Raw genomic sequence first — 26,012 nt, 5'->3', positions numbered from 1 at the left:
AGTGATCTGGATCAACTGACATTGCCTCAGAAGAGACAGTATCCTGGAAAGTTCATAATACCTTGTACCATAGGCACCATGATCTTTAAAGCTCTGTGTGACCTTGGTTCAGGAATAAACCTCATGCCCCTCTCTGTAATAGAGAAACTGGGAATCTATAGGGTGCAAGCTGCTAAAATCTCATTAGAGATGGCAGACAATTCAAGAAAACAGGCTTATGGACAAGTAGAGGACGTGTTAGTAAAGGTTGAAGGCCTTTACATCCCTGCTGATTTCATAGTTCTGGATACTGGAAAGGAAGAGGATGAATCCATCATCCTAGGAAGACCTTTCCTAGCCACAGCAAGAGCTGTGATTGATGTGGACAGAGGAGAATTGATCCTTCAATTGAATAAGGACCACCTTGTGTTTACAACTCAAGGATATCTCTCTGCATCCATGGAGAGGAAGCAGAAAAAGCTTCTCTCCAAGCAGAGTCAAACAAAGCCCCCATAGTCAAACTCTAAGTTTGGTGTTGGGAGGCCACAACCAAACTCTAAGTTTGGTGTTGAACTCCCATATCCAAACTCTAAGTTTGGTGTTGGAGAGTCTCAACAAAGCTCTGCACATCTGTGAGGCTCCATGAGAGCCCACTGTCAAGCTATTGACATTAAAGAAGCGCTTGTTGGGAGGCAACCCAATTTTTATTTATCTAATAATATTTTTCTTAGTTATATGTCTTTATAGGTTCATGATCATGTGGAGTCACAAAATAAATATAGAAATTGAAAACGGAATCAAAAACAGAAGAAGAAAAATCACACCCTGGAGGAAGCACCTGCCTGGCGTTCAACGCCAGAACAGAGCATGGTTCTGGCGCTGAACGCCCAAAATGGGCAGTATTTGGGCGCTGAACGCCCAGAACAGGCATGGTTCTGGCGTTCAGCGCCAGAAATGGCCAACAAATGGGCGTTGAACGCTCAAAATGGGCACCAACCTGGCGCTGAATGCCCAGAGTTGTGTGCAAAGGCATTTTACATGCCTAATTTGGTGCAAGGGTGTAAATCCTTGAACACCTCAGGATCTGTGGACCCCACAGGATCCCCACCTACCTCCACTCACTTCTTCTCACCCCTCTTTCAAGTATTCCCATAAACACTCTTCCCCAAAACCCTTCACCAATCACCTCAATCTCTCTTCCCCATCACCTCTTAACCACTCACATCCATCCACTCTTCCCTATAAACCTACCTCATAAACTCCACCTACCCTCAAAATTCAAAACTAATTTCCCACCCAAACCCACCCATATGGCCGAAACCTTCCCCCCCTCCCTTCCCTATATAAAGCCCTCCATTCTTCTTCAAATTCACACAACACAACCCTCTCTTCTCTTCTTGGCCGAAACACAACCCCTTCCCCCTCTCCTCCATATCTTCTTCTTCTTCCTCTATTCTTTCTTTTATTGCTCGAGGGAGAGCAATATTCTAAGTTTGGTGTGGTAAAAGCATAAGCTTTTTGTTTTTCCATTACCATTGATGGCACCTAAGACCGGAGAATCCTCTAGAAAAGGAAAAGGGAAGACAAAAGCTTCCACCTCCGAGTCATGGGAGATGGAAAGGTTCATCTCCAAAGCCCATCAAGACCACTTCTATGATGTTGTGGCCAAGAAGAAGGTGATCCCCGAGGTCCCTTTCAAACTCAAAAGAAATGAGTATCCGGAGATCCGACATGAAATCCAAAGAAGAGGTTAGGAAGTTCTAACAAATCCCATCCAACAAGTCGGCATCCTAATGGTTCAAGAGTTCTATGCCAATGCATGGATCACCAAGAACCATGATCAAAGTAAGAACCCGGATCCAAAAAAACTATGTTACAATGGTTCGGAGGAAATACTTAGATTTTAGTCCGGAGAATGTGAGGTTGGCGTTCAACTTGCCAAACATGGAAGAGAACGCACGCCCCTACACAAGAAGAGTCAACTTTGATCAAAGGTTGGACCACGTCCTTATGGACATATGTGTAGAAGGAGCTCAATGGAAGATTGACTCCAAGGGCAAGCCGGTTCAACTAAGAAGATTGGACCTCAAGCTTGTGGCTAGAGGATGGTTGGAATTCATCCAATACTCCATCATCCCCACTAGCAACCGATCTGAAGTTACTGTGGATCAGGCCATCATGATTCATAGCATCATGATTGGAGAGGAAGTAGAAGTTCATGAAGTCATCTCCAATGAACTCTACAAAATAGCCGAAAAGCCCTCTCCTGGGTCAAGGCTAGCATTTCCTCATCTTATTTGCCATCTATGTTACTCAGCTGGAGCTTTCATAGAAGGAGACATTTCCATTAAGGAAGAGAAGCCCATCACTAAGAAAAAGATGGAGCAAGCAAGAGAGCCCATTCATGGAGCTCAAGAAGCGTATGAAGCTCATCACCATGAGATCCTAGAGATGCCTCAAATGCATTTTCCTCCACAAAACTATTGGGAGCAAATCAACATCTCCCTAGGGGAATTGAGTTCCAATATGGGACAACTAAGGGTGGAACATCAAGAGCACTCCATCATCCTTCATGAAATTAGAGAAGATCAAAAAGCAATGAGGGAGGAGCAACAAAAACAAGGAAGAGACATAGAAGAGCTCAAGGACATCATTGGTTCCTCAAGAAGGAAACACCACCATCACTAAGGTGGATTCATTCCTTGTTCTTATTTCTTCTGTTTTTCGTTTTCTATGTTATGTGCTTATCTATGTTTGTGTCTTCACTACATGATCATTAGTAGTTAGTAACTTTGTCTTAAAATTATGAATGTCCTATGAATCCATCACCTCTCTTAAATGAAAAATGTTTTAATTCAAAAGAACAAGAAGTACATGAGTTTCGAATTTATCCTTGAACTTAGCTTAATTATATTGATGTGGTGACAATGCTTCTTGTTTTCTGAATGAATGCTTGAACAGTGCATATGTCTTTTGAAGTTGTTGTTTAAGAATGTTAAATATGTTGGCTCTTGAAAGAATGATGATTAGGAGACATGTTATTTGATAATCTGAAAAATCATAAAAATGATTCTTGAAGCAAGAAAAAGCAGCAAAGAACAAAGCTTGCAGAAAAAAAAAAGAGAGAAAATAGGCGAAAAAAAATATAGGCGAAAAAAAGAAGCAAGCAGAAAAAGCCAAAAGCTCTTAAAACCAAGAGGCAAGAGCAAAAAGCCAATAACCCTTAAAACCAAAAGGCAAGAGAAAATAAAAAGGATCCCAAGGCTTTGAGCATCAGTGGATAGGAGGGCCTAAAGGAAGAAAATCCTGGTCTAAGCGGCTAAACCAAGCTGTCCCTAACCATGTGCTTGTGGCGTGTAGGTGTCAAGTGAAAACTTGAGACTGAGCGGTTAAAGTCAAGGTCCAAAGCAAAAAAAAAGAGTGTGCTTAAGAACCCTGGACACCTCTAATTGGGGACTTTAGCAAAGCTGAGTCACAATCTGAAAAGGTTCACCCAATTATGTGTCTGTGGCATTTATGTATCCGGTGGTAATACTGGAAAACAAAGTGCTTAGGGCCACGGCCAAGACTCATAAAATAGTTGTGTTCAAGAATCATCATACTAAACTAGGAGAATCAATAACACTATCTGAACTCTGAGTTCCTATAGATGCCAATCATTCTGAACCTCAATGGATAAAGTGAGATGCCAAAACTATTCAAGAGGCAAAAAGCTATAAGTCCCGCTCATTTGATTGGAGCTATGTTTCATTGATAATTTGGGATTTATAGTATATTCTCTTCTTTTTATCCTATTTGATTTTCAGTTGCTTGGGGACAAGCAACAATTTAAGTTTGGTGTTGTGATGAGCGGATAATTTATACGCTTTTTGGCATTATTTTTAGTATATTTTTAGTAGAATCTGGTTACTTTTAGGGATGGTTTCATTAGTTTTTATGTTAAATTCACATTTCTGGACTTTACTATGAGTTTTTGTGTTTTTCTGTGATTTCAGGTATTTTCTGGCTGAAATTGAGGGACTTGAGCAAAAATCAGATTCAGAGGTTGAAGAAGGACTGCTGATGCTGTTGGATTCTGAGCTCCCTGCACTCAAAATGGATTTTCTGGAGCTACAAAACTCAAAATGGTGCGCTTCCAATTGCGTTGGAAAGTAGATATCCAGGGATTTCCATCAATATATAATAGTCCATACTTTGGCCAAGAATAGATGACGCAAAATGGCGTTCAACGCCAGTTCTTTGCCCGATTCTGGAGTTCAGCGCCAGAAATGGATCAAGAACCAGAGTTGAACGCCAGAAATGGATCAAAACCTGGCGTTCAACTCCACAAATGGCCTCTACACGTGTAACATTCATTCTCAGCCCAAGCACACACCAAGTGGGCTCCGGAAGTGGATTTATGTATCAATTACTTACTTCTGTAAACCCTAGTAGCTAGTTTATTATAAATAGGACTTTTTACTATTGTATTAGACATCTTTTGATCATTTTTAGATCTCTAGACCTCCATGGGAGGCTGGCCATTCGGCCATGCTTACCCTCTATTCACTTATGTAATTTTAACAGTAGAGTTTCTGCACTGCATAGATTAAGGTGTGGAGCTCTGCTGTTTCTCAAAGATTAATGCAAAGTACTACTGTTTTCTATTCAATTCAACTTATTCTGCTTCTAAGATATTCATTCGCACTTCAACCTGAATGTGATGAACGTGAAAATCATCATCATTCCCCATGAATGCGTGCCTGACAACCACTTCCGTTCTACTTTCGATTGAATGAGTGTCTCTTAGATCTCTTAATCAGAATCTTCGTGGTGTAAGCTAGAATGATGGCGGCATTCAAGAGAATCCGGAAAGTCTAAACCTTGTCTGTGGTATTCTGAGTAGGATTCAATGATTGAATGATTGTGACGAGCTTCAAACTGGCGAGTGCTGGGCGTTAGTGACAGACGCAAAAGGAGGATGAATCCTATTCCAGCATGATCGAGAACCGACAGATGAATGGCCGTGCCATGACAGGGTGTGTTGACCATTTTCACTGAGAGGAGGGGATGTAGCCACTGACAACGGTGATGCCCTTGCATAAAGCTAGCCATGGAAAGGAGTAAGACTGATTGGATGAAGACAGCAGGAAAGCAGAGGTTCAGAGGAACGAAAGCATCTCTATGCGCTTATCTGAAATTCTCACCAATGATTTACATAAGTATTTCTATCCCTATTTTATTAATTATTTTCGAAAACCCCATTACTATTTTATATCCGCCTGACTGAGATTTACAAGGTGACCATAGCTTGCTTCATACCAACAATCTCCGTGGGATTCGACCCTTACTCACGTAAGGTATTACTTGGACGACCCAGTGCACTTGCTGGTTAGTTGTGCGAAGTTGTGAACCATGGTATTGGCATCATGTTTTTGGCGCCATTGCCAGGGAAAGAAAGAGCAATGAATTTTACATAATCAAAGTGTAATCACAATTTCTGCGCACCAATGATCCCTAGCTTCTCCATTATAGAGAGAGGCATGAGGTTTATACTTGACTCTAGGTCACACAGAGCCTTCTCAAAGGTCATGGTGCCTATGGTACAAGGTATTGAGAACTTCCCAGGATCTTGTCTCTTCAGAGATAATTTCTGCCTAGTCAAGTCATCTAGTTCTTTAGTGAGCAATGGAGGTTCATTTTCCCAAGTCTCATTACCAAATAACGTGGCGTTTAGCTTCATGATTGCTCCAAGGTATTTAGCAACTTGCTTTTCAGTAACATCTTCATCCTCTTCAGAGGAAGAGTACTCATCAGAGCTCATGAATGGCAGGAGTAAATTCAATGGAATCTCTATGGTCTCTGTGTGAGCCTCAGATTCCCATGGTTCCTCATGAGGGAACTCCTTGGAGGCCAGTGGACGTCTAGTGAGGTCTTCTTCAGTGGAGATCACTGCCTCTTCCTCCTCTCCAAGTTCGGCCATGTGGGTCATGTTGATAGTCTTGCACTCTCCTTTTGGATTCTCTTCTGTATTGCTTGTAAGAGTACTAGGAGGGAGTTCAGTAACTTTCTTACTCAGCTGACCTACTTGTGCCTCCAAATTTCTGATGGAGGACCTTGTTTCAGTCATGAAACTCTAAGTGGCTTTAATTAGATCAGAGACTATAGTTGCTAAGTCAGGGTGGCTCTGCTTAGAATCCTCTGTCTGTTGCTAAGAAGATGATGGAAAAGACTTGCTATTGCTAAACCTATTTCTTCCACCATTACTATTGTTGAAGCCTTGTTGAGGTCTCTGTTGATCCTTCCATAAGAGATTTGGATGATTTCTCCATGAAGGATTATAGGTGTTTCCATAGGAATCTCCCATGTAATTCACCTCTTCCATTGCTGGGTTCTCAGGATCATAAGCTTCTTCTTCAGGGGAAGCTTCCTCAGTACTGCCTGGTGCAGCTTGCATTCCATACAAACTTTGAGAAATCATATTGACTTGCTGAGTCAATATTTTATTCTGAGCCAGTATGGCATTTAGAGTATCAATCTCAAGAACTCCTTTCTTCTGATTTGTCCCATTATTCATAGGGTTCTTTTCAGAAGTGTACATGAATTGGTTATTTGTAACCATCTCAATGAGTTCCTGAGCTTCTGCAGGCATCTTTTTTAGATGGAGAGATCCTCCAGCAGAGCTATCTAATGACATCTTGGACAGTTCAGACAGACCATCATAGAAGATACCTATGATGCTCCATTCAGAAAGCATGTCAGAAGGACACCTTCTGATCAATTGCTTGTATCTTTCCCAAGCGTCATAGAGGGATTCTCCTTCCTTCTGTCCGAAGGTTTGGACTTCCACTCTAAGCTTGCTCAATTTTTGAGGTGGAAAGAACTTTGCCAAGAAGGCATTGACTAGCTTTTCCCAAGAGTTCAAGCTTTCTTTGGGTTGTGAATCCAACCATGTCCTAGCTCTGTCTCTTATAGTAAAACGGAAGAGCATAAGTCTGTAGACTTCAGGGTCAACCCCATTGGTTTTGACAGTGTCATAGATTTGCAAGAATTCAGCTAAGAACTGATGAGGATCTTCCAATGGAAGTCCATGAAACTTGAAATTCTGTTGCATTAGAGAAACTAATTGAGGCTTAAGCTCAAAGTTGTTTGCTCCAATGGCAGGGATTGAGATGCTTCTCCCATAGAAGTCGGGAGTAGGTGTAGTAAAGTCACCAAGCACCTTCCTTGCATTGTTGGCATTGTTGTTTTCGGCTGCCATGGTTTCCTCCTCCTTGAAGAGCTCTGTTAGGCCCTCTAGAGAGAGTTATGCTTTAGCTTCTCTTAGCTTTCTCTTCAAGGTCCTTTCAGGTTCAGGATCAGCTTTAACAAGGATGCCTTTGTCTTTGCTCCTACTCATATGAAAGAGAAGTGAACAAGAAAGTACGGAATCCTCTATGTTACAGTATAGAGATTCCTTGAAGTGTCAGAGGAAAAGAAGAATAGAAGGAGAAGGTAGAAAGAGAAGAATTCGAACTTATCAAGAGGGATAGAGTTCGAATTGTTGATAGTGGAGGAGTGTTAGTCCTTAAATAGAAGGATGTGAGAAGAGGGGAAGAATTTTCGAAATTAAAGTAAAAGATTTTGAAATAATTAAAAGAAATTTTGAAAATTTGATTGATGATTTTCGAAAACTAAAATTGGGAAAGAAATTAAGTGATTTTGAAAAAGATTTTGAAATTAGAAATTAAAAGGATATGATTGAAAATTAATTTTGAAAGAGATGTGATTGAAAAGATATGATTGAGAAGATATGATTAAAGATCAAATTAAAAAGAGAAAGTTTTAAAATTAAAGTTGATTACTTGACTAACAAGAAATTAGAAGATATGATTCTAGAATTAAAACTTTTGATTCTTTCTTAATAGGCAAGTAACAACTAGAAAATTTTGAATTAAATTATTAATTGTAGCAAGGATTTTCGAAAATAGTAATAAAATAAAAAAATTGAAAATAAATTGATTTTGAAAAGATATGATTGAAAAGATATTATTTGAAAAAGATTTGACTTTGAAAAATTATGAAAATTTGAAAAAGATTTGAATTAAAAACAAAATCTTCCCTCTAGTGTCATCCTGGCGTTAAACGCCTAGAATGGCATCCATTCTGGCGTTTAACGCCCAGAATGGCATCCATTCTGGCGTTTAACGCCCAAAATGCTACCTTTTTGGGCGTTAAACGCCCAGCCAGATACCCTGGCTGGCGTTTAAATGCCAGTTTTCCTTCTTCACTGGGCGTTTTGAACGCCCAGCTTTTTCTATTTAATTCCTCTACTGAATGTTCTGAATCTTCAATTCTCTGTATTATTGACTTGAAAAGACACAATTTTTAATGATGAGAAACAATAAAAAATGCAACTAAGATCAAATAAACAATGCATGCAAGACACCAAACTTAAAAATTAGACACTAGACTCAAACAAGAGACATAAAAATATTTTTGATTTTATGATTTTATAAATTTTTTTGTGATATTTCAAAAATTATATGGAAAAGAGAATAAAGAGATTCAAAACTTTTAATAAGAATTCCAGGAATCATGCAATGTTAGTCTAAAGCTTCAGTCTAAAAAGATTAGACATGGTTAGCCAAGCTTCAGCAGGACATTACATTCAGCAGCTAAATTGATGAGAATCAATCAGCTTTTTTGATGATAAGAACATCACCTTGAAACTCTAGAATTCATTCTTAAAAATTCTGAAAAATAAAAAGAAAAGTACCTAATCTAAGCAACAAGATGAACCGTCAGTTGTCCAAACTCGAACAATCCCCGGCAAGGGCGCCAAAAACTTGGTGTACGAAATTGTGATCATCAACAATTTTGCACAACTAGCCAGAAGTGCACTGGGTCGTCCAAGTAATAAACCTTACGTGAGTAAGGGTCGATCCCACGGAGATTGTCAGCTTGAAGCAAGCTATGGTCATCTTGTAAATCTCAGTCAGGCGGATTCAAATGGTTATGGAGGATTGATAATTAAAAGATGAATAAAACATAAAATAAGATAAAGATAGAGATACTTATGTAATTCATTGGTAGGAATTTCAGATAAGCATATGAAGATGCTTTGTTCCTCTCGAACCTCTGCTTTCCTATTCCCTTCTTCCAATCATTCATACTCCATTCCATGGCAAGCTTTATGTTGGGCATCACCGTTGTGAATGGCTACTTCCCGTCCTCTCAGAGAAAATGTTCTACGCACGCTGTCACCGCACGGCTAATCATCTGTCGGTTCTCGATCATGTTGGAATAGGATCCATTGATCCTTTTGCGTCTGTCAGACGCCCAACAATCACGAGTTTGAAGCTCGTCACAGTCATCCCTTCCCAGATCCTACTCAGAATACCACAGACAAGGTTTAGATGTTCCGGATCTCAAAAATATCTGCCAATAATTCTAGCCTATACCACGAAGGTTCTAATCTTAGATTAGAAACCCAAGAGATACACATTCAAGCTTGTTTGCATGTAGAACGGAAGTCATCGTCAGGCACGCATTCATAGGTGAGAATGGTGATGAGTGTCACATAATCATCACATTCATCATGTTCTTGGGTGCGAATGAATATCTTGGAGAAGAAATAGACTTGAGTTGAATAGAAAAACAATAGTACTTTGTATTAATTCATGAAGAACAGCAGAGCTCCACACCTTAATCTATAGTGTGTAGAAGCTCCACCGTTGAAAATACATAAGAACAAGGTCTAGGCATGGCCGTGAGGCCAGCCTCCAAAAGCATCTAAGATAGCATAAGACTTATCAAAGATGAAAATACAATAGTAAAAGGTCCTATTTATAGAGAACTAGTAGCCTAGGGTTTACAGAAATAAGTAATTAATGCAGAAATCTTCTTCCGGGCCCACTTGGTGTGTGCTTGGGCAGAGCATTGAAGCTTCCATGTGTAGAGACTTTTCTTGGAGTTAAACGTCAGCTTTTGTGCCAGTTTGGGCGTTTAACTCCAGCTTTTGTGCCAGTTCTGGCGTCTTGACGCCACAATTCTTAAGCTGACTTGGAACGCCTGTTTGGGCCATCAAATCTTAGGCAAAATATGGACTATTATATATTTCTGGAAAGCCCAGGATGTCTAATTTCCAACACAATTAAGAACGTGCTAAATGGGCTTCTATAGCTCCAGAAAATCCACTTCGAGTGCAGGGAGGTCAGAATCCAACAGCATCTGCAGTTCTTTTTCAGCCTCTAAATCAGATTTTCGCTCAGGTCCCTCAATTTCAGCCAGAAAATACCTGAAATCACAGAAAAATACACAAACTCATAGTAAAGTCCAGAAAATTGATTTTTAAATAAAAACTAATAAAAACATAATAAAAACTAACTAAAACATACTAAAAACATACTAAAAACAATGCCAAAAAGCGTATAAATTATCCGCTCATCACTATGCTCTCAAATTGTATGATATATATTCTTCCATTGGTAGAGATTTTGGATGTACTATCCTTGCTTGGCTTGTTGTATGGACAATCTGTTAAATGATTCTTGAGAGTGTGCCTATTGTTCCCTTTGCCAATCAAGAGTTATTGCTTGAAACTCTCTCTGTTGATCCAACATCTTGAGCTGGAAATTTTCTTGCTTCTCCATCATTTGCTACTACCAATGCTCTTGTTGCTCTTGGGCTTTCAAATACTGCTCTTGTTGCTTTAAGTATTGCTCCTGTTGTTGCTCCTGTGCTCTCATGTATTGTTAAGACATTTCTTCAATGGCTCTTTGCATTTGGCTTAAGTCTATTGCACCAGAAGCTTGTTCTCCCTCCACTTGTGGTCTCCTGTTTCTTCCTTGAGCTCTTCTCTCCTCCTCGGTTTTAGGGATACCATCCATTTTTTGCTTGGTGATTCCTCTGCCTCCTGTTACCCGATCTATATTTACATCCTCAAAGAGTACTCCTGCTCTATTGCAGAGCCTCAAAATGGTACTTTGGTGACCAAGTCTGCTTGATTTTCTAGTATCCTCAGCCATCTCTTGAATGTTATCTGCTATGAGCTGTGGGACATTGACTTCTCCTCCCCTAAGTATGCAATATGTCAGAATTGCTCTCGTTATTGTGACTTTAGATGTATTTCCGGTTGGGAGTATGGACCTTCTCACTATCTCATACCACCCTTTGGCCTCAGGTATGATATCCATTCTCTTCAAGTGGCTTGGAGCCCCATCAGAGTCCCTTTCCCAGTCTTTGCCTTCAAAGCATAGACCATGTAATATCTCATCAGGATCGCTCTCATCTGCCATTCTTTCCTCAAAGCTAGGCTCTCCATAGGGTATCACTCTTATCTGTAAGACTTTCATGATGGATGGTGGGCTGAAATCTACCTCAACCCCCTTAATGTAGCTCTTGTAGGGAAGGCTGGTCTTGCTTGACCTCACAGCATTTGTATAGAATTCCCTTATCATGGTTGCACTTATGTCTGTGAGAGGTTCACATAGAAGTTCCCATCTCCTCTCTACGGTTATTCTTCTCATGATGGGGTATTCTCCATCTTTCAATCTGAAGCCCATTTCTGGAATGACTTTCTTTGATTCCTTTAGCCTATGATATCTTGATTCATGAAATTGAGACTTAAATCTCTTGGTATCATAGGTTGGTGGTTCTGTTTCAACTGGTTCCTTTCCTTTCCTTTTTCTGGAACTTGATGAAGCCATGAATTAGGAAGGAAGGAGGAAGAGAAGATAGGCCTTGGTTAAAGCACGGTTATGATGGAAGGAATGGGAGGTAAGGTGTTGTGTGATGTCTTTGGATGAGAGAAGGATGATGTAACATGTTTGGGAGGAATGTATGAAGAAAGCAATGGTATGTGAGCTTAGGAAGTGTTACTGCCAATTTATAGAAGGTATGAAGTGTTGAAAGAAAACATTAGGTTGGAGGATTCGATTAAGTTGCAATGAAGGGTGAGGATTGAGCAAATTATTGTTGAAGATCCATGAAATGGACGGTGTGCATGTAGAGATGGTTGAAGACAAGGATCACTCCTTCATTGGGCATGTGGTTCGGCCTCCTAGGTGTTGAACCATGCAGATTTTGTCTTGTTTCCACGAGAACACCATTCCCTAAGCACATGTGACTCACTTTTTCCTCTTGTGACAACCGTACATGATGTGGCTTTGTCTTTTCCTCTAAATCTTCTTCCTACCTATCCAATTAAACCAAGGAAATGGTAAGCCAAAGATTAAATTTGTTACGGTGGTGTTTATCAAGTGAAAAGCAATAAAGAAAAACAAAATTTACTATATGTTTCTTATTTATGAAAAACCAACTATGTCCCTTAGGAATTTCAACAAAATTTTGGTGAACACCAAACTTGTTTTCTACTAAGTGCTTCATGTGAAACCTAATGAATGTCTATCATAATGAGTATATTCATTATAAGGAACACTTTATTTTCTACCTTAATGCAATAAACTCATACAATGATGCAATATATGGTTTATCTATTCATGAATTTGAAGCTTTGAGAAAAAGTGATTTTCTTGAAATTCATAGCATATATAGACACCAAACTTAATGTTTGGCTATATACTTTCAATGGAATGGATGAGTATATATCCTAAATTGGTTTTATGATCAGCATGCTTGAAAAGCTCTTTTAAAGTGCCTTCAGGCACACCAAACTTAGGGATCAAACATATGCTTCAAAATGATGTATGCAGTTATCAAATTTGCTCATGAGAGCTCAAATCTATGCTAGAAGAACCATTAATTATTGAAATTAAAACAAAAGCATGAATATTAAATCATGGGCTGCCTCCCATGGAGCGCTCTTTTATTGTCACTAGCTTGACATTGGTCCCTTGTTAGGGTGGCTAATGATTGTGGTGCCTCAGTTTGTCCCCTCTCACTGTGAGCCTTCTTCCTGTGCGTTGATGATCAATCTCCATATGCTCCAGTGAGAGTATCTTATTGACGATGTAGTAATCATCAGTTTGTTGATCTATCTCCAACTGCTGATATATCAACTGTACCTTGTCTCCTTTTGAGAACCCTTCAGTTGGGATTCTTTTGTTTCTCCACCCTTTTAGAATCCTTTTCTTGCTCTTCTTTCCTTTCTTTGGTGGCTCTTCTGTCTTTTCAGCAGGCTTTGTATCAGGGTCTATCTTCCTTATGATCAACTTCTCACTTTCTTCCTTCCTTCTCTTCTCATTATTTACATCTTCCTTTCCCTTTTTTTCTTCTCCACTGTCCATCTCTTGCTTCACAGGTGAGCTGATGAGTGCTTCATGGGGTTTTTCTTTCTAAAGCAAATCTTCTTCTTCAATCCTCATGCAGCTCTTCTCTTCAACAGTATGATGTACTTCCTAGAAGACATTTAGAGTGATCTTCTCATCATTTACCTTCAAAGTCATTTCTCCTTGTTCCACATCAATGATAGCCCTTGTTGTGGCCAGGAAAGGTCTTCCCAATATAATAGAGTCATTGCCCTCTTCACCTAAGTCCAGGATTACAAAATCTGCTGGAAATATGAATTTCCATACTCTGACCAAGAGATTTTTAATCACCCCCTTGGAAATTACCAGAGATCTATCCACTAGCTCCAATGACATCTGTGTAGGCTTCACTTCTTCTATAGATAGCCTTCTCACCATAGACAAAGGCATCAGGTTGATACTGGATCCTAAATCATACAGTGCCTTGTCAATGATCATGTTACCAATTGTACAAGGCAAGAAGAAGCTCCCAGGGTCTTTGAGTTTTGGTGGGATACCTTCTTGGATCACTGCACTACATTCTTGTGTCAAGATCACTGTCTCGTTTTCATTCCAGCTCCTTTTCTTGTTGATGAGCTCTTTAAGAAACTTAGCATATAGAGGCATCTGCTCTAATGCTTCAGCAAGTGGAATATTGATTTCCAGTTTCTTGAAAACTTCTAAAAACTTTGGAAACTGTTGATCTTTGATCTCCTTGTGAAATCTTTGAGGATATGGCAGAGGAGGGGTGCAAGTCTTCACTATCTTCCTCTATTCTTGTGATTGCTCCTCCATGATTTGCTTTCCCTTCTTTAAAGCTTGTGGCTGTTCCTCTTTCTCCTTAAGCTTTTCTTGGTCCTTCTCCTTAAGTGTCACTTCTTCCTTGTTGCTGGCCTCATCATTCTCAGCTGGCCTCTTGTTAGTTTTTTTGTCATTTACCAAGGTTTTTCCACTCCTTAATTGGATTTCTTTGCATTCTTCTTTGGGATTGGGAATGGTGTCACTTGGTAGTGCATTGGTTGGTCTCTCAGCTAATGTTTGCTTGGACAATTGTCCAATTTGCCTTTCCAAGTTCCTTAGTAAATCTTCATGGTTCTTGTTGGCCAATTCTTGATGCTTGATCATCTTTTCCATCATTATCTCCAAGTTGGAGGTCCTTTGAGATTCTTGGGGTGGTTGTGGTTGATTATGAGATGTGGAGGGTGAATGATAATTATTTTGGTTAGTGGATAGGTTATTGGGTGGATAGTAGTTAGGTTGGGGTTGATTGTTTTGTGGTTTTCTGTATTGGTTTTGGTTAGTGTTTTGATGGTTTTGATGGTTTGTGTTTCTGGAATTGTTCTGGTTTGAGTTTCTCTGCCAAGGCTGCTGGTTTTGGTTGTCTCCCCACTTCAAATTGGGGTGGTTCCTCCAGGATGAGTTGTAAGTGTCCCCATGGAAATCATTTTGTCTAGCTCCTTGATTGTGCATGTACTGCACTTGCTCTTGCTACTGCTCTTTATAGTTTTCCTCCTGCTGACCCCACACCAGTGGTGGTTAGTTAGTTGTGCTCACTGCTACAAGTTACAATCCATCCATCCTGGTGCACGAAATTGTGATCACACCTTTCACAACTCCGCAAAACTAACCAGCAAGTGCACTGGGTCATCCAAGTAATACCTTACGTGAGTAAGGGTCGATCCCACGGAGATTGTCGGCTTGAAGCAAGCTATAGTCATCTTGTAAATCTTAGTCAGGCGGATTCAAATGGTTATGAGGTTTTGATAATTAAGAGACAAATAAAACATAAAATAAAATAAGATACTTATGTGATTCATTGGTGGGAATTGATGTATGGAAAACGATCCAACACAAAACTCATCGGCAAGTGTACTGGGTCGTATCAAGTAATAATAACTCACATGAGTGAGGTCGATCCCACAGGGATTGAAGGATTGAGAAATTTTAGTTAGGTTGTTGATTTAGTCAAGCAAACAAGTGTTGAGTTGAGTGATTTGTGTTCAACAGAAGCTAAATTGCATGAAATTTAAAGGGAGAGGGAAAATTTATAGTAATTTAAGGGACAAAAGAAGTAAAGGAGCTGAATCTGAAAGTGCGAGTAATATAAATGACTAAAACTTAAATTGTAAGAAATGTAAATAGCTGAAGCTTAGAGTGCAAGAAATGTAAATTGCTTGAATTATAAAGGGCTTTGGGAGCTGGGATTTCAGAAAGTAAACAAGAGAAAGTAAATGACATTCATTCAGAGAAGTAAAAGATGAATTGAAATGTAGCAGATCTAAACAGAAAAGAAGAATTGCTTGGAAAAGCAAAATAGAAAATGAATTTAGCTCAATTGCACAAATTAAAAGAGAAATTGAAGATCTCAGGGGTTGAAGGAGACTAGATAACAAGTCTAGATCTCAATTCCTTCCTTGATCCAATAAGAGAATAATTGCAGAAGAAGTAAATGATGGAAGCAGTAAAGGAACCTTAGATCCAAATCACAATTCTTTGAAATTATGCAGAAAGTAAACAATAGAGATCTCAGATCAAGAATGAAACAGAATTCCTTCAATTCTCAATCCAACATTTAAAACAAAGAGTAGAAAGTGCAGAAGTAAGAACAAAGAAGAAGAAAATTCAATTCTCTTCTCAATTCCCAAACCCAAAGCTAAAATCTAAAATGAGCTCTCAAATGAAAAGTAAAAATCTAAAAAAGATCAAAACCCCTCTCTAAATCAAACTAACTTCTATTTATACACTTCCTATTTTTGGATTTTAGAATTTGGAACGGGCTTTTTAATTTTTGTGAAGAATTCAATTTAAGTGGAATTTTGGTTGAATTTTGACCATGGGCCACACTCCCAGTAGAGTGCTCGGTTGCTGACAAGAGCGCCGCATTTCCCTTTGCTGGCCTTCCAATTTTTGTGCGACACACTTCTTTGGGCAGCATCAGAGTAGCGCTCGGTGAGTGGGGAGAGTGCAGCATCCAACCTTGCCAAGTCTTGCGCACCAAACTCCTTGGCCGTGTCAAATTTTGTTGCGCTCCAAGCCTTGGTCAAGCAATAGCGCTCGGTGAACACCAAGAGCGCAGCATCCATGTTGCCTTGGTGAGGTCCTAGCTTCTAATCTCGCTGGATGCACTTCAGCCAATTTCCTTGTGAAATAAACAAAGTTAGTGCCTCCCCCTTGAGTGCAAGTCCCTGGTTCGAATCCTTGCTGAGCCCTTTTGCCTATTTTCCTTGTAAAGGAGTGTAACACTCCTTCCTTGCTCTTCATGAAGTTCCCTGGTTCGAACCTTTGCCAAACCATTTTGGCTCATTTCTTTTTGCAAGTAGCGCTTCTCTTGGTCCCTTGGCTCATGGGTTCGAACCTTGGTGGCTTTATTAGCAAATATTTCACCTTGAATTAAATTGGAATGGAGCCAAATAAAGTCATTTGTGTTAACCGAGCATTGTGATTTTTTCCTTGCTTCTTTGGTGCTCGGTTAACAAGGAGAGCACAACATTCCTTGCTTTGCTTCCTTGGCCTTGAGTAGGGCTCTCATAGAGAGTGCTGAGCTCTTAGAGAGAGCGCTATGGCTTCTCCCTTGATGCACCATGCTTTCCTTCTTCCATAGGCCACACTTTTCTTCTTCCTTAGGCAACGCTTTCCTTGTTTCTTTCTCTTCTTCACCTACAAGTAAACAAAACAACCAATCAAAGTATCACCACATTCACAAGGTTTATAAATCATTCAAAAACTAATTAATTGTAGCTTAAACCTCATGATTTAGTGTCAAATAAAGGATGGTTGATTGATTTAACAAAACCATGCAATTCCACTCCAAATTACTTATTTACAATGCAAGAAAGTGCATAAAACCTAATGAAACAAGTGAAAAATGCTTGAAAAGCTAGCATAAGATGACTTGTCATCAGGAATTTCAGATAAGCGTTTGGAGATGCTTTGTTGCTTCTGAACCTCTGCTTTCCTATTGTCTTCTTCCAATCATGCGTGCTCCTTTCCATGGCAAGTTGTATGATCCTCTCAGATGAAAAATACCAGGTATGGCTTCTGCACGGCTAATCAACTGTTGGATTTCTCGTCTCAGATGAAAAATACCAGGTACAGCTACCGCACGGCTAATCATCTGTCGGTTCTCACTAGCGTCAGAAAAGAATCTCTCTATCCTTTTGCACACTGTCACTGCGCCCAACATTCGCAAGTTTGAAGCTCGTCACAGTCATCCCTTCCCAGATCCTACTCGGAATACCACAGACAAGGTTTAGACTTTCCGGATCTCAGGAATGCTGCCAATCGGTTCTAGCCTATACCACGAAGATTTTAATCTCACGGACTCGGTCTGTGGATTAGAGACCCAAGAGAATATATTCCGGCTATCGTCCAATGACTATGTTGAAGATCATGTAGACCGCTTGTGGTTGTCAGGCACGTGGACCTTGGCTAAGCGAGTAACGAAGATAGTGGGTGATTGTCACGGGTCACCCCTTCATTTTGACATAACTGAATGTCCAGAGAAGTATGCATGTCCTTATTTAGTAGATAATTGAACTTGGTACATGGGGTCTTATGCAGACAATGGTAGCTCATTTATTACTTGCTGCTATATAAGCAATGTTTCCTCAAAGGTTTACTAAGGTTGCTGCTACAATGTTTTACTTTTTGCTTAATCCCTTGCTAGCTTTTCCTTCTTTATTTTGCTTGGAGAACTTATTACTTAATGAAAGCTTGGTGGCAAATATTGCAGTAGCCTTTAGCTTAATTTTTTTTGCTCAACATTTCTTCACATAGACACATGGCTCACAATTTCTTCCTAGGAACATTGATGCCCAGCATCTCTTTGGATCACTAAATGTTTTGTAGCTAGGTTGCTCTTGATAGTGGACTTTTGGTTGGAAATCCCAAATCAGTTGATCTAAGTGGCGAAGTTTCAAAATACTCCTCAGAACCTACTTGTCCAAGCTTATCCTAGTACAAAAACACCACAGCCATATGTCCTAGGGTCCAAGCTATTAGTGTCTAGCCTTATTGTTTGTTTCTTTATCAATTCTTGGCTTTTCTCTTTCTTTTTCTTTTTTTTTTGAATCATTATCAAGGGAACTTTCATTAATTGACAGATTATAGCAGCAAACTAACTCACACTTCAAGGAACATGTTATTATGCAGCTTTTTGTTTTATGATCTAACAATTGATTCAAACAATTACCACCATTGAATTTCATTCTCATTTCTACAACATTGGACAATCACTTTTCTAAACCAAACATTTTTCTTTTATTTATTGCAGAAAGGAATATAAAACAAAATTCAAGCTAATGATGGATGACAAAAATTATGCAGATCCAAGTATTTCTCAGTAAACATTTTCACTTGCATTTAATTGAACACTTCAGCAAGACATATAGGAATTTCCAAATTAAAGTACTTCAAAGCAGCAAGGATTAAGTATCAATACAACCTGTTGGGAATGTCTTCTCAGCTCTTTTTCTGTCATCATTATTTCTCCTTGTTACATTTCCTTTGGACAATGATGCAGGTTCCCTCCACAGATTGAATGTTTTCATGTATACTCTTCACAAGTTGCTTGTTTCTCAAGCCCTTAAGCAAATGGTTAGCTAACACGACTTATTTGTGAGCATTTTGAACTTACTTTGGTGTGTGAATACCAAACTTAGTTCCTTGCCAATGTTTCTTATACATCAAGTTAACCATATGTGAAATCCTTTTGTCTCTGCCAAGGGTAATAGAACTAAAGACTAGAAAACAACAGATTGGTTAAATGGTTTATTTGATTGCTTGGAGCTAGCATTATGCAGAAGGTGAGAGTGTGTCTTAAGATGAGATTTTTTTGGTGGAACACCAAACTTAGAATCCTTCATTTTCTCTTAGATTATTTTGGTGTACAACACCAAACTTAGCTCCTTGCAATACAGGTAAAACTAATTAACCTTTTTATTGAAATGTCTATGAAAAGAAAACTACCTCAGGTTGGGTTGCCTCCCAACAAGCGCTTCTTTATTGTCACTAGCTTGACATCGGGCCTTCATTAGGGTGGTTGATGACGGTAGTGTCTCAGCTTGTCTCCCCTCACTGTAAGCTTCCTTCCAGTGCCCTGATGTTTAATTTCTGCATGCTCCAATGAGAGTATCCTACTGACAGCGTAGTAGTCATCGACTTGTTGGTTTGTTCCCAACTGTTGGTAGATTAACTGTATTTTATCTCCCTTTGAAAATCCCTCAGTTGGTATCTTTTTGTTCTTCTACACTTTTTAAGCTTTTTTCTTGCTTTTCTTCCTCCTTTTTGGTGATCCTTCTCCTTTGACAGTGGGCTGCATCTCATTTTCTTCTTGTTTTCCCTCATCACTCTGCACAGTTTCATTTTTCATCCATCCTGCTTTGTTGCTTATTTCTTACTTTGGAAGGGAATTAGTGAGTGTCTTGTTGGTTCCTTCCTTCCACTGTAGATCTCCTTTGTTGATCTCCATGCAGTCTTTCTTTTCATCAGAGTGCTGTGTTTTTGGAAAGAGATTTAGAGTAATGATTTCATCATGCATTCTCAAGGTTAATTTCCCTTGTTCCACATCTATAATAGCCCTTGCCGTCGCCAAGAATGGTCTTCCTAGAATGATGGAATTACCTCCTTCCTCATCTAGGTCCAGAATCACAAAGTCTGCAGGGAATATGAACTTGTCTCCTTTGACCAAAAGGTTTTCAATCACACCTTTGGAAAACACCACGGACTTGTCCACTAGCTCTAGTGACATCTGTATGGGCTTTACCTCCTCTATGCACAGCCTTTTCATCAGATAAGAGGGCATTAGATTGGTGCTTGCTCCTAACTCACACATTGCTTTATTGATGCTTATGTTGCCAATGGTACAAGGTAGGAAAAAGCTTCCAGGGTCCTCAAGTTTTGGGGGAGGCCCTTTCTGGATTAATGCACTGCATTCTTCAGTGAGCAATATAGTTTCCTTTTCATGCCAACTTCTCTTTTTATTGATAAGCTCTTTAAAGAACTTTGCATATAGAGGTGATGAGCGGTTAATTTATATGATTTTTGGCATTGTTTTTACATGGTTTTTAGTATGATTTAATTAGTTTTTAGTATATTTTTATTAGTTTTTAAATAAAAATCACATTTCTGAACTTTACTATGAGTTTGTGTATTTTTCTGTGATTTCAGGTAATTTCTGGCTGAAATTGAGGGACTTGAGCAAAAATCAGATTCAGAAGCTGAAGAAGGACTGCAGATGTTGTTGGATTCTAACCTCCCTGCACTCAAAGTAGATTTTCTGGAGCTACAGAAGTCCAAATGGCATGCTATCAATTGCGTTGGAAAGTAGACATCTAGGGCTTTCCAAAAACATATAATAGTTCATACTTTGCCCGAGTTTAGACGACGCAAACTGGCGTTCAACGCCAGAAACAGGTTGCAAAGCAGAGTTAAACGCCAGAAACAGGTTACAAACTGGCGTTTAACTCCAAGGAAGACCTCTACACGTGAAAGCTTCAATGCTCAGCCCAAGCACACACCAAGTGGGCCCGAAAGTGGATTTCTGCATCATTTACTTATTTTTGTAACCCTAGTAACTAGTTTAGTATAAATAGAACTTTTTACTATCATCTTTGGATCATTTTTTTGGATCTTTTGATCATTTTAGATCTCTAGACCTCCATGGGAGGCTGGCCACTCGGCCGTGTCTACCCTATTTTTACTTATGTATTTTCAACGGTGGAGTTTCTACATACCATAGATTAAGGTGTGGAGCTCTGCTATTCCTTATGATTTAATGCAAAGTACTATTGTTTTTCTATTCAACTCAAGCCTGTTTCTTCTCTAAGATATTCATTCGCACACAAGAACATGATGAATGTGATGATTATGTGACGCTCATCACCATTCTCACTTATGAACGCGTGCCTGACAAACACTTCCATTCTACATGAAAGCAAGCTTGAATGCATATCTCTTAGCCTCCTGATTTACGATCAAAGTCTTCGTGCTATAGGCTAGAATTATTGGCAGCCATTCTTGAGATCCGGAAAGTCTAAACCTTGTCTGTGGTATTCCGAGTAGGATCTGGGAAGGGATGGCTGTGACGAGCTTCAAACTCGCGAGTGCTGGGCATAGTGATAGACGCAAAAGGATTACTGAATCCTATTCTAGCATGATTGAGAATCGATAGATGATTAGCCGTGCGGTGACAGCGCATTTGGACCATTTTCACTGAGAGGACGGGATGTAGCCATTGACAACGGTGATGCCCAACATACAGCTTGTCATGGAAAGGAGTATGAGGGATTGGATAAAAGCAGTAGGAAAGCAGAGGTTCAGAAGGAATAAAAGCATCTCCATACGTTTATCTGAAATTCTCTCCAATGAATTACATGAGTATCTCTATCTTTATTTACGTTTTATTTATCTTTTAATTATTAAAACTCTATAGCCATTTGAATCTGCCTGACTGAGATTTACAAGGTGACCATAGCTTGCTTCAAGCCGACAATCTCCGTGGGATCGACCCTTACTCACGTAAGGTTTATTACTTGGACGACCCAGTGCACTTGCTGGTTAGTTGTGCGAAGTTGTGACAAAGAACTAAGATTATGAACGTGCGTATCAAGTTTTTGGCGCTGTTACCAAGGAATGAACGATCACGATTTCGTGCACCAAGTTTTTGGCACCGTTGCCGGGGATTGTTCAAGTTTGGACAACTGACGGTTCATCTTGTTGCTCAAATTAGGTAATTTTATTTTAATTTAAAGCTTTTTATTAATTATTTTCGACAAATTCAAAAAAAAATATTTTTCTTTTTCGTTCTTCCCAAAATAATTTTCGAAAAAATCAAAAAAAAATTTTTAAAATCATAAAAACCAAAAATATTTTGTGTTTCTTGTTAGAGTCTTATGTCAAGTTTTAAGTTTAGTGTCAATTGCATCTTGTTAATTTTTTCTTAATTTTCGAAAAATTCATGCATGTGTTCCTCATGATCTTCAAGTTGTTCTTGATGAATTTATTTGTTTGATCTTTAAATTTTCTTGTTTTGTGTCTTTTCTTGTTTTTCATATGCATTTTTGAATTATTAGTGTCTAAGGTTTAAAAATTTTTAAGTTTGGTGTCTTGCATGTTTTTCTTTTCTTAAAAATTTTCAAAAATAAGTCTTGATGTTCATCTTGATCTTCAAAGTGTTCTTGGTGTTCATCTTGACATTCAAAGTATTCTTGCATGCATTATGTGTTTTGATCTTAATTTCTTGTGTTTTGCATCATTTTTATGTTTTTCTCTTTCCTCATTAAAAATTCAAAAAAAATAAAAAACAATATCTTTCCTTGTTTTACTCATCAATTTCAATTTCAAAATTCTATCTTTTTCAAATATTTTTCATTTATTTTTACATAATTTTCGAAATTTCTTTTTATTTTTTAAAATTGATTTTCAAAATCTTTTTCTCATTCTTAGTTCATATTTTCGAAAATCTCACTAACATTTAATGTTTTAATTCAAAAATTTTTTTAAGTTGTTACTTGCCTATTAAGAAAGGTTCAATCATTGAATTTTAAAATCATATCTTTTAGTTTCTTGTTAGTCAAGTAATCAACTTTAATTTTAAAAATTAAATCTTTTTAATTTCCTTTTCAAATATTTTTCAAATTAAATTTCAAATCATATCTTTTTCAAAAATCAATTTTCAAAATCTTTTCTAACTTCCTATCTTTTCAAATTTGATTTTCAAATCCTTTTTCAATTAACTACCTGACTTTTTGTTTGATTTTAAAAGTTTTCTATTTCAATCATATCTTTTTCAAAACCACCTAACTAATTTTCTCTCTCTAATTTTTGAAAACTCCTTCCCCATTTTTCAAAATTCTTTTTAATTAACTAATTGTTTTAAATTTTAATTTAATTTTATTTCTCCTTTTAATTTTCGAATTCTAATTAATATTTAAAATAAAAAAATATTTTTATTTTATTTTAATTAATTTTCGAATTTTTCTCTTCTCCTTCTTCTATTCTCCTCTTCTTCTACTCACATAAAGAAATCTCTATACTGTGACATAGAGGATTCCATATTTTCTTTGTTCTCTTCACTTTCATATGAGTAGGAACAAGGATAAAGGCATTCTTGTTGAAGCTGATCCTGAACATGAAAGAACTCTTAAATGGAAACTAAGAGAAGCTAAATCACAACTCCCTGGAGAGGACCTAACAGAAATTTTTGAAAAAGGAAAAGACATGGCAGCCGAAAATAACAACAATGCCAATAATGTAAGGAAGATGCTTGGTGACTTCATTACACCCTCTTCTGACTTCTGTAGAAGAAGCATCTCAATTCCTGCCATTGGAGCAAACAACTTTGAGCTTAAGCCTCAATTAGTTTCTCTAATGGAACAGAATTGCAAGTTTCATGGACTTCCATTGGAAGATCCTCATCAGTTCTTAGCTGAATTCTTGCAAATCTGTGACACTTTTAAGACTCATGGGGTTGACCTTGAGGTCTACAGGCTAATGCTTTTCCCTTTTGCTGTAAGAGACAGAGTTAGAACATGGTTGGATTCACAACCTAAGGAAAGCCTGAACTCTTAAGAAAAGCTGGTCAGTGCTTTCCTGGCCAAATTCTTTCCACCTCAAAAGATGAGCAAACTTAGAGTGGAAATCCAAACCTTCAGACAGAAGGAAGGTGAGTCCCTCTATGAAGCTTGGGAGAGATACAAGCAACTGACCAAAAAGTGTCCTTCTGACATGCTTTCAGAATGGACCATCCTGGATATATTCTATGATGGTCTGTCTGAATTATCAAAGATGTCATTGGACCATTCTGCAGGTGGATCCATTCACCTAAAGAAAACACCTGCAGAAGCTCAGGAACTCATTGACGTGGTTACAAATAACCAGTTCATGTACACTTCTGAAAGGAATCCTGTGAGTAATGGGACACCTCAGAGGAAGGAAATTCTTGAAATTGATACTCTGAATGCCATATTGGCTCAGAACAAAATATTGACTCAGCAAGTCAATATGATTTCTCAGAGTCTAAATGGATTGCAAGCTGCATCCAACAGTACTAAAGAAGCATCTTCTGAAGAAGAAGCTTATGATCCTGAGAACCCTGCAATAGCAGAGGTGAATTACATGGGTGAAGCCTATTGAAACACCTATAATCCCTCATGGAAAAATCATCCAAATTTCTCATGGAAGGATCAACAAAAGCCTCAACAAGGCTTTAATAATGGTGGAAGAAACAGGTTTAGCAATAGCAAGTCTTTTTCATCATCCACTCAGCAACAGACAGAAAATTCTGAGCAGAATCTGTCTAGCTTAGCAAATATAGTCTCTGATCTATCTAAGGCCACTCTAAGTTTCATGAATGAAACAAGGTCTTCCATTAGAAATTTGGAGGCACAAGTGGGCCAGCTGAGTAAAAGAGTCACTGAAACTCGTCCTAGTACTCTCCCAAGCAATACAGAAGAAAATCCAAAGAGAGAGTGCAAGGCCATTGATTTGACCATCATGGCCGAACCTATAAGGGAGGAGGGGGACGTGAATCCCAATGAGGAAGACCTCATGGGATGTCCTCTGAACACTAGAGGGTTCCTTAATGAGGACCTGAAGGAATCTGAGGCTCCTACAGAGACCATAGAGGTTCCATTCAACCTGCTTCTGCCCTTCATGAGCTCTGATGAGTATTCTTCCTCTGAAGAGGATGAAGACATTACTAAAGAGCAAGTTGCTAAGTACCTTAGTGCAATCATGAAGCTGAATGCCAAATTATTTGGTAATGAGACTTGGGAAGATGAACCTCCCTTGCTCACTAATGAACTAAGTGCATTGATAAGACAAACTTTGCCTCAGAAGAAACTGGATCCTGGAAAGTTCTTTATTCCTTGTACCATAGGCACCATGACCTTTGAGAAGGCTCTGTGTGACCTTGGGTCAGGGATAAACCTCATGCCACTCTCTATAATAGAGAAACTGGGAATCTATGAGGTACAAGCTGCAAGAATCTTACTAGAGATGGCAGATAAATCAATGAAACAGGCTTATGGATTAGTAGAGGACTTATTAGTAAAGGTTGAAGGCCTTTACATCCCTACTGATTTCATAATCCTAGACAGTGGGAAGGATGAAGATGAATCCATCATCCTTGGAAGACCCTTCCTAGCCATAGCAAAAGCTGTGATTGATGTGGACAGAGGAGAGTTGGTCCTTCAACTAAATGAGGACTACCTTGTATTTAAGACTCAAGGTTCTCCTTCTGTAACCATGGAGAGGAAGCATGAAAAGCTTCTCTCACTGCAGAGTCAACCAAAGCCCCCACAGTCAAACTCTAAGTTTGGTGTTGGGAGGCCACAACCAAACTCTAAGTTTGGTGTTGAACCCCCATATTCAAACTCTAAGTTTGATGTTGGGAGGTCCTAACAATGCTCTGAACATCTGTGAGGCTCCATGAGAGCTCACTGTCAAGCTATTGACATTAAAGAAGCGCTTGTTGGGAGGCAACCCAATGTTATTTAATCATATCTATTTATTTTCCATTGCTATTCTATGTTTTCTTTAGGTTGATGATCATGTGAAGTCACAAAAACAACTGAAAAATAAAAAATAGAATGAAAAACATCATTAAAAATAGCTCACCCTGGAGGAAGAGCTTACTGGCGTTTAAACGCCAGTAAGAAGCATCAAACTGGCGTTTAACGCCAGAAAAAAGCCTCAAGCTGGCGTTAAACTCCAGAAACAAGCACCAGACTGGCGTTTAACGCCAGAACAGGGCATGGAATTGGCGTTTAACACCAGAAACAAGCAGCAAGCTGGCGTTTAATGCCAGACATGCATTCTAAGGGC

The 26,012-nt window shown here is 38.8% G+C and overlaps 1 protein-coding gene and 1 non-coding gene across 2 annotated transcripts; both read right to left on the bottom strand.

The window, feature by feature from the left end:
* Positions 1 to 13,298: 13,298 nt before the first annotated feature.
* Positions 13,299 to 13,814, bottom strand: LOC107620679 (uncharacterized). The gene has a single exon (XM_016322807.1). It carries the CDS (start codon positions 13,812 to 13,814, stop codon positions 13,299 to 13,301), a length of 516 nt encoding a protein of 171 aa, XP_016178293.1.
* A 9,996-nt stretch (positions 13,815 to 23,810) lies between these two features.
* On the bottom strand, positions 23,811 to 23,918 carry LOC148580939 (small nucleolar RNA R71). Its single transcript, XR_015894272.1, has one exon. It is a non-coding gene; the product is annotated as a small nucleolar RNA R71 (small nucleolar RNA).
* Between the last annotated feature and the right edge of the window lie 2,094 nt (positions 23,919 to 26,012).

This window comes from Arachis ipaensis, chromosome B10 (assembly GCF_059453495.1).
Source record: "Arachis ipaensis isolate K30076 ecotype BB chromosome B10, ASM5945349v1, whole genome shotgun sequence".
NCBI classification, from domain to species: domain Eukaryota; kingdom Viridiplantae; phylum Streptophyta; class Magnoliopsida; order Fabales; family Fabaceae; genus Arachis; species Arachis ipaensis.
Note: the sequence above shows the minus strand (reverse complement) of the source record. Positions and strands in the feature narration are given on the sequence as shown.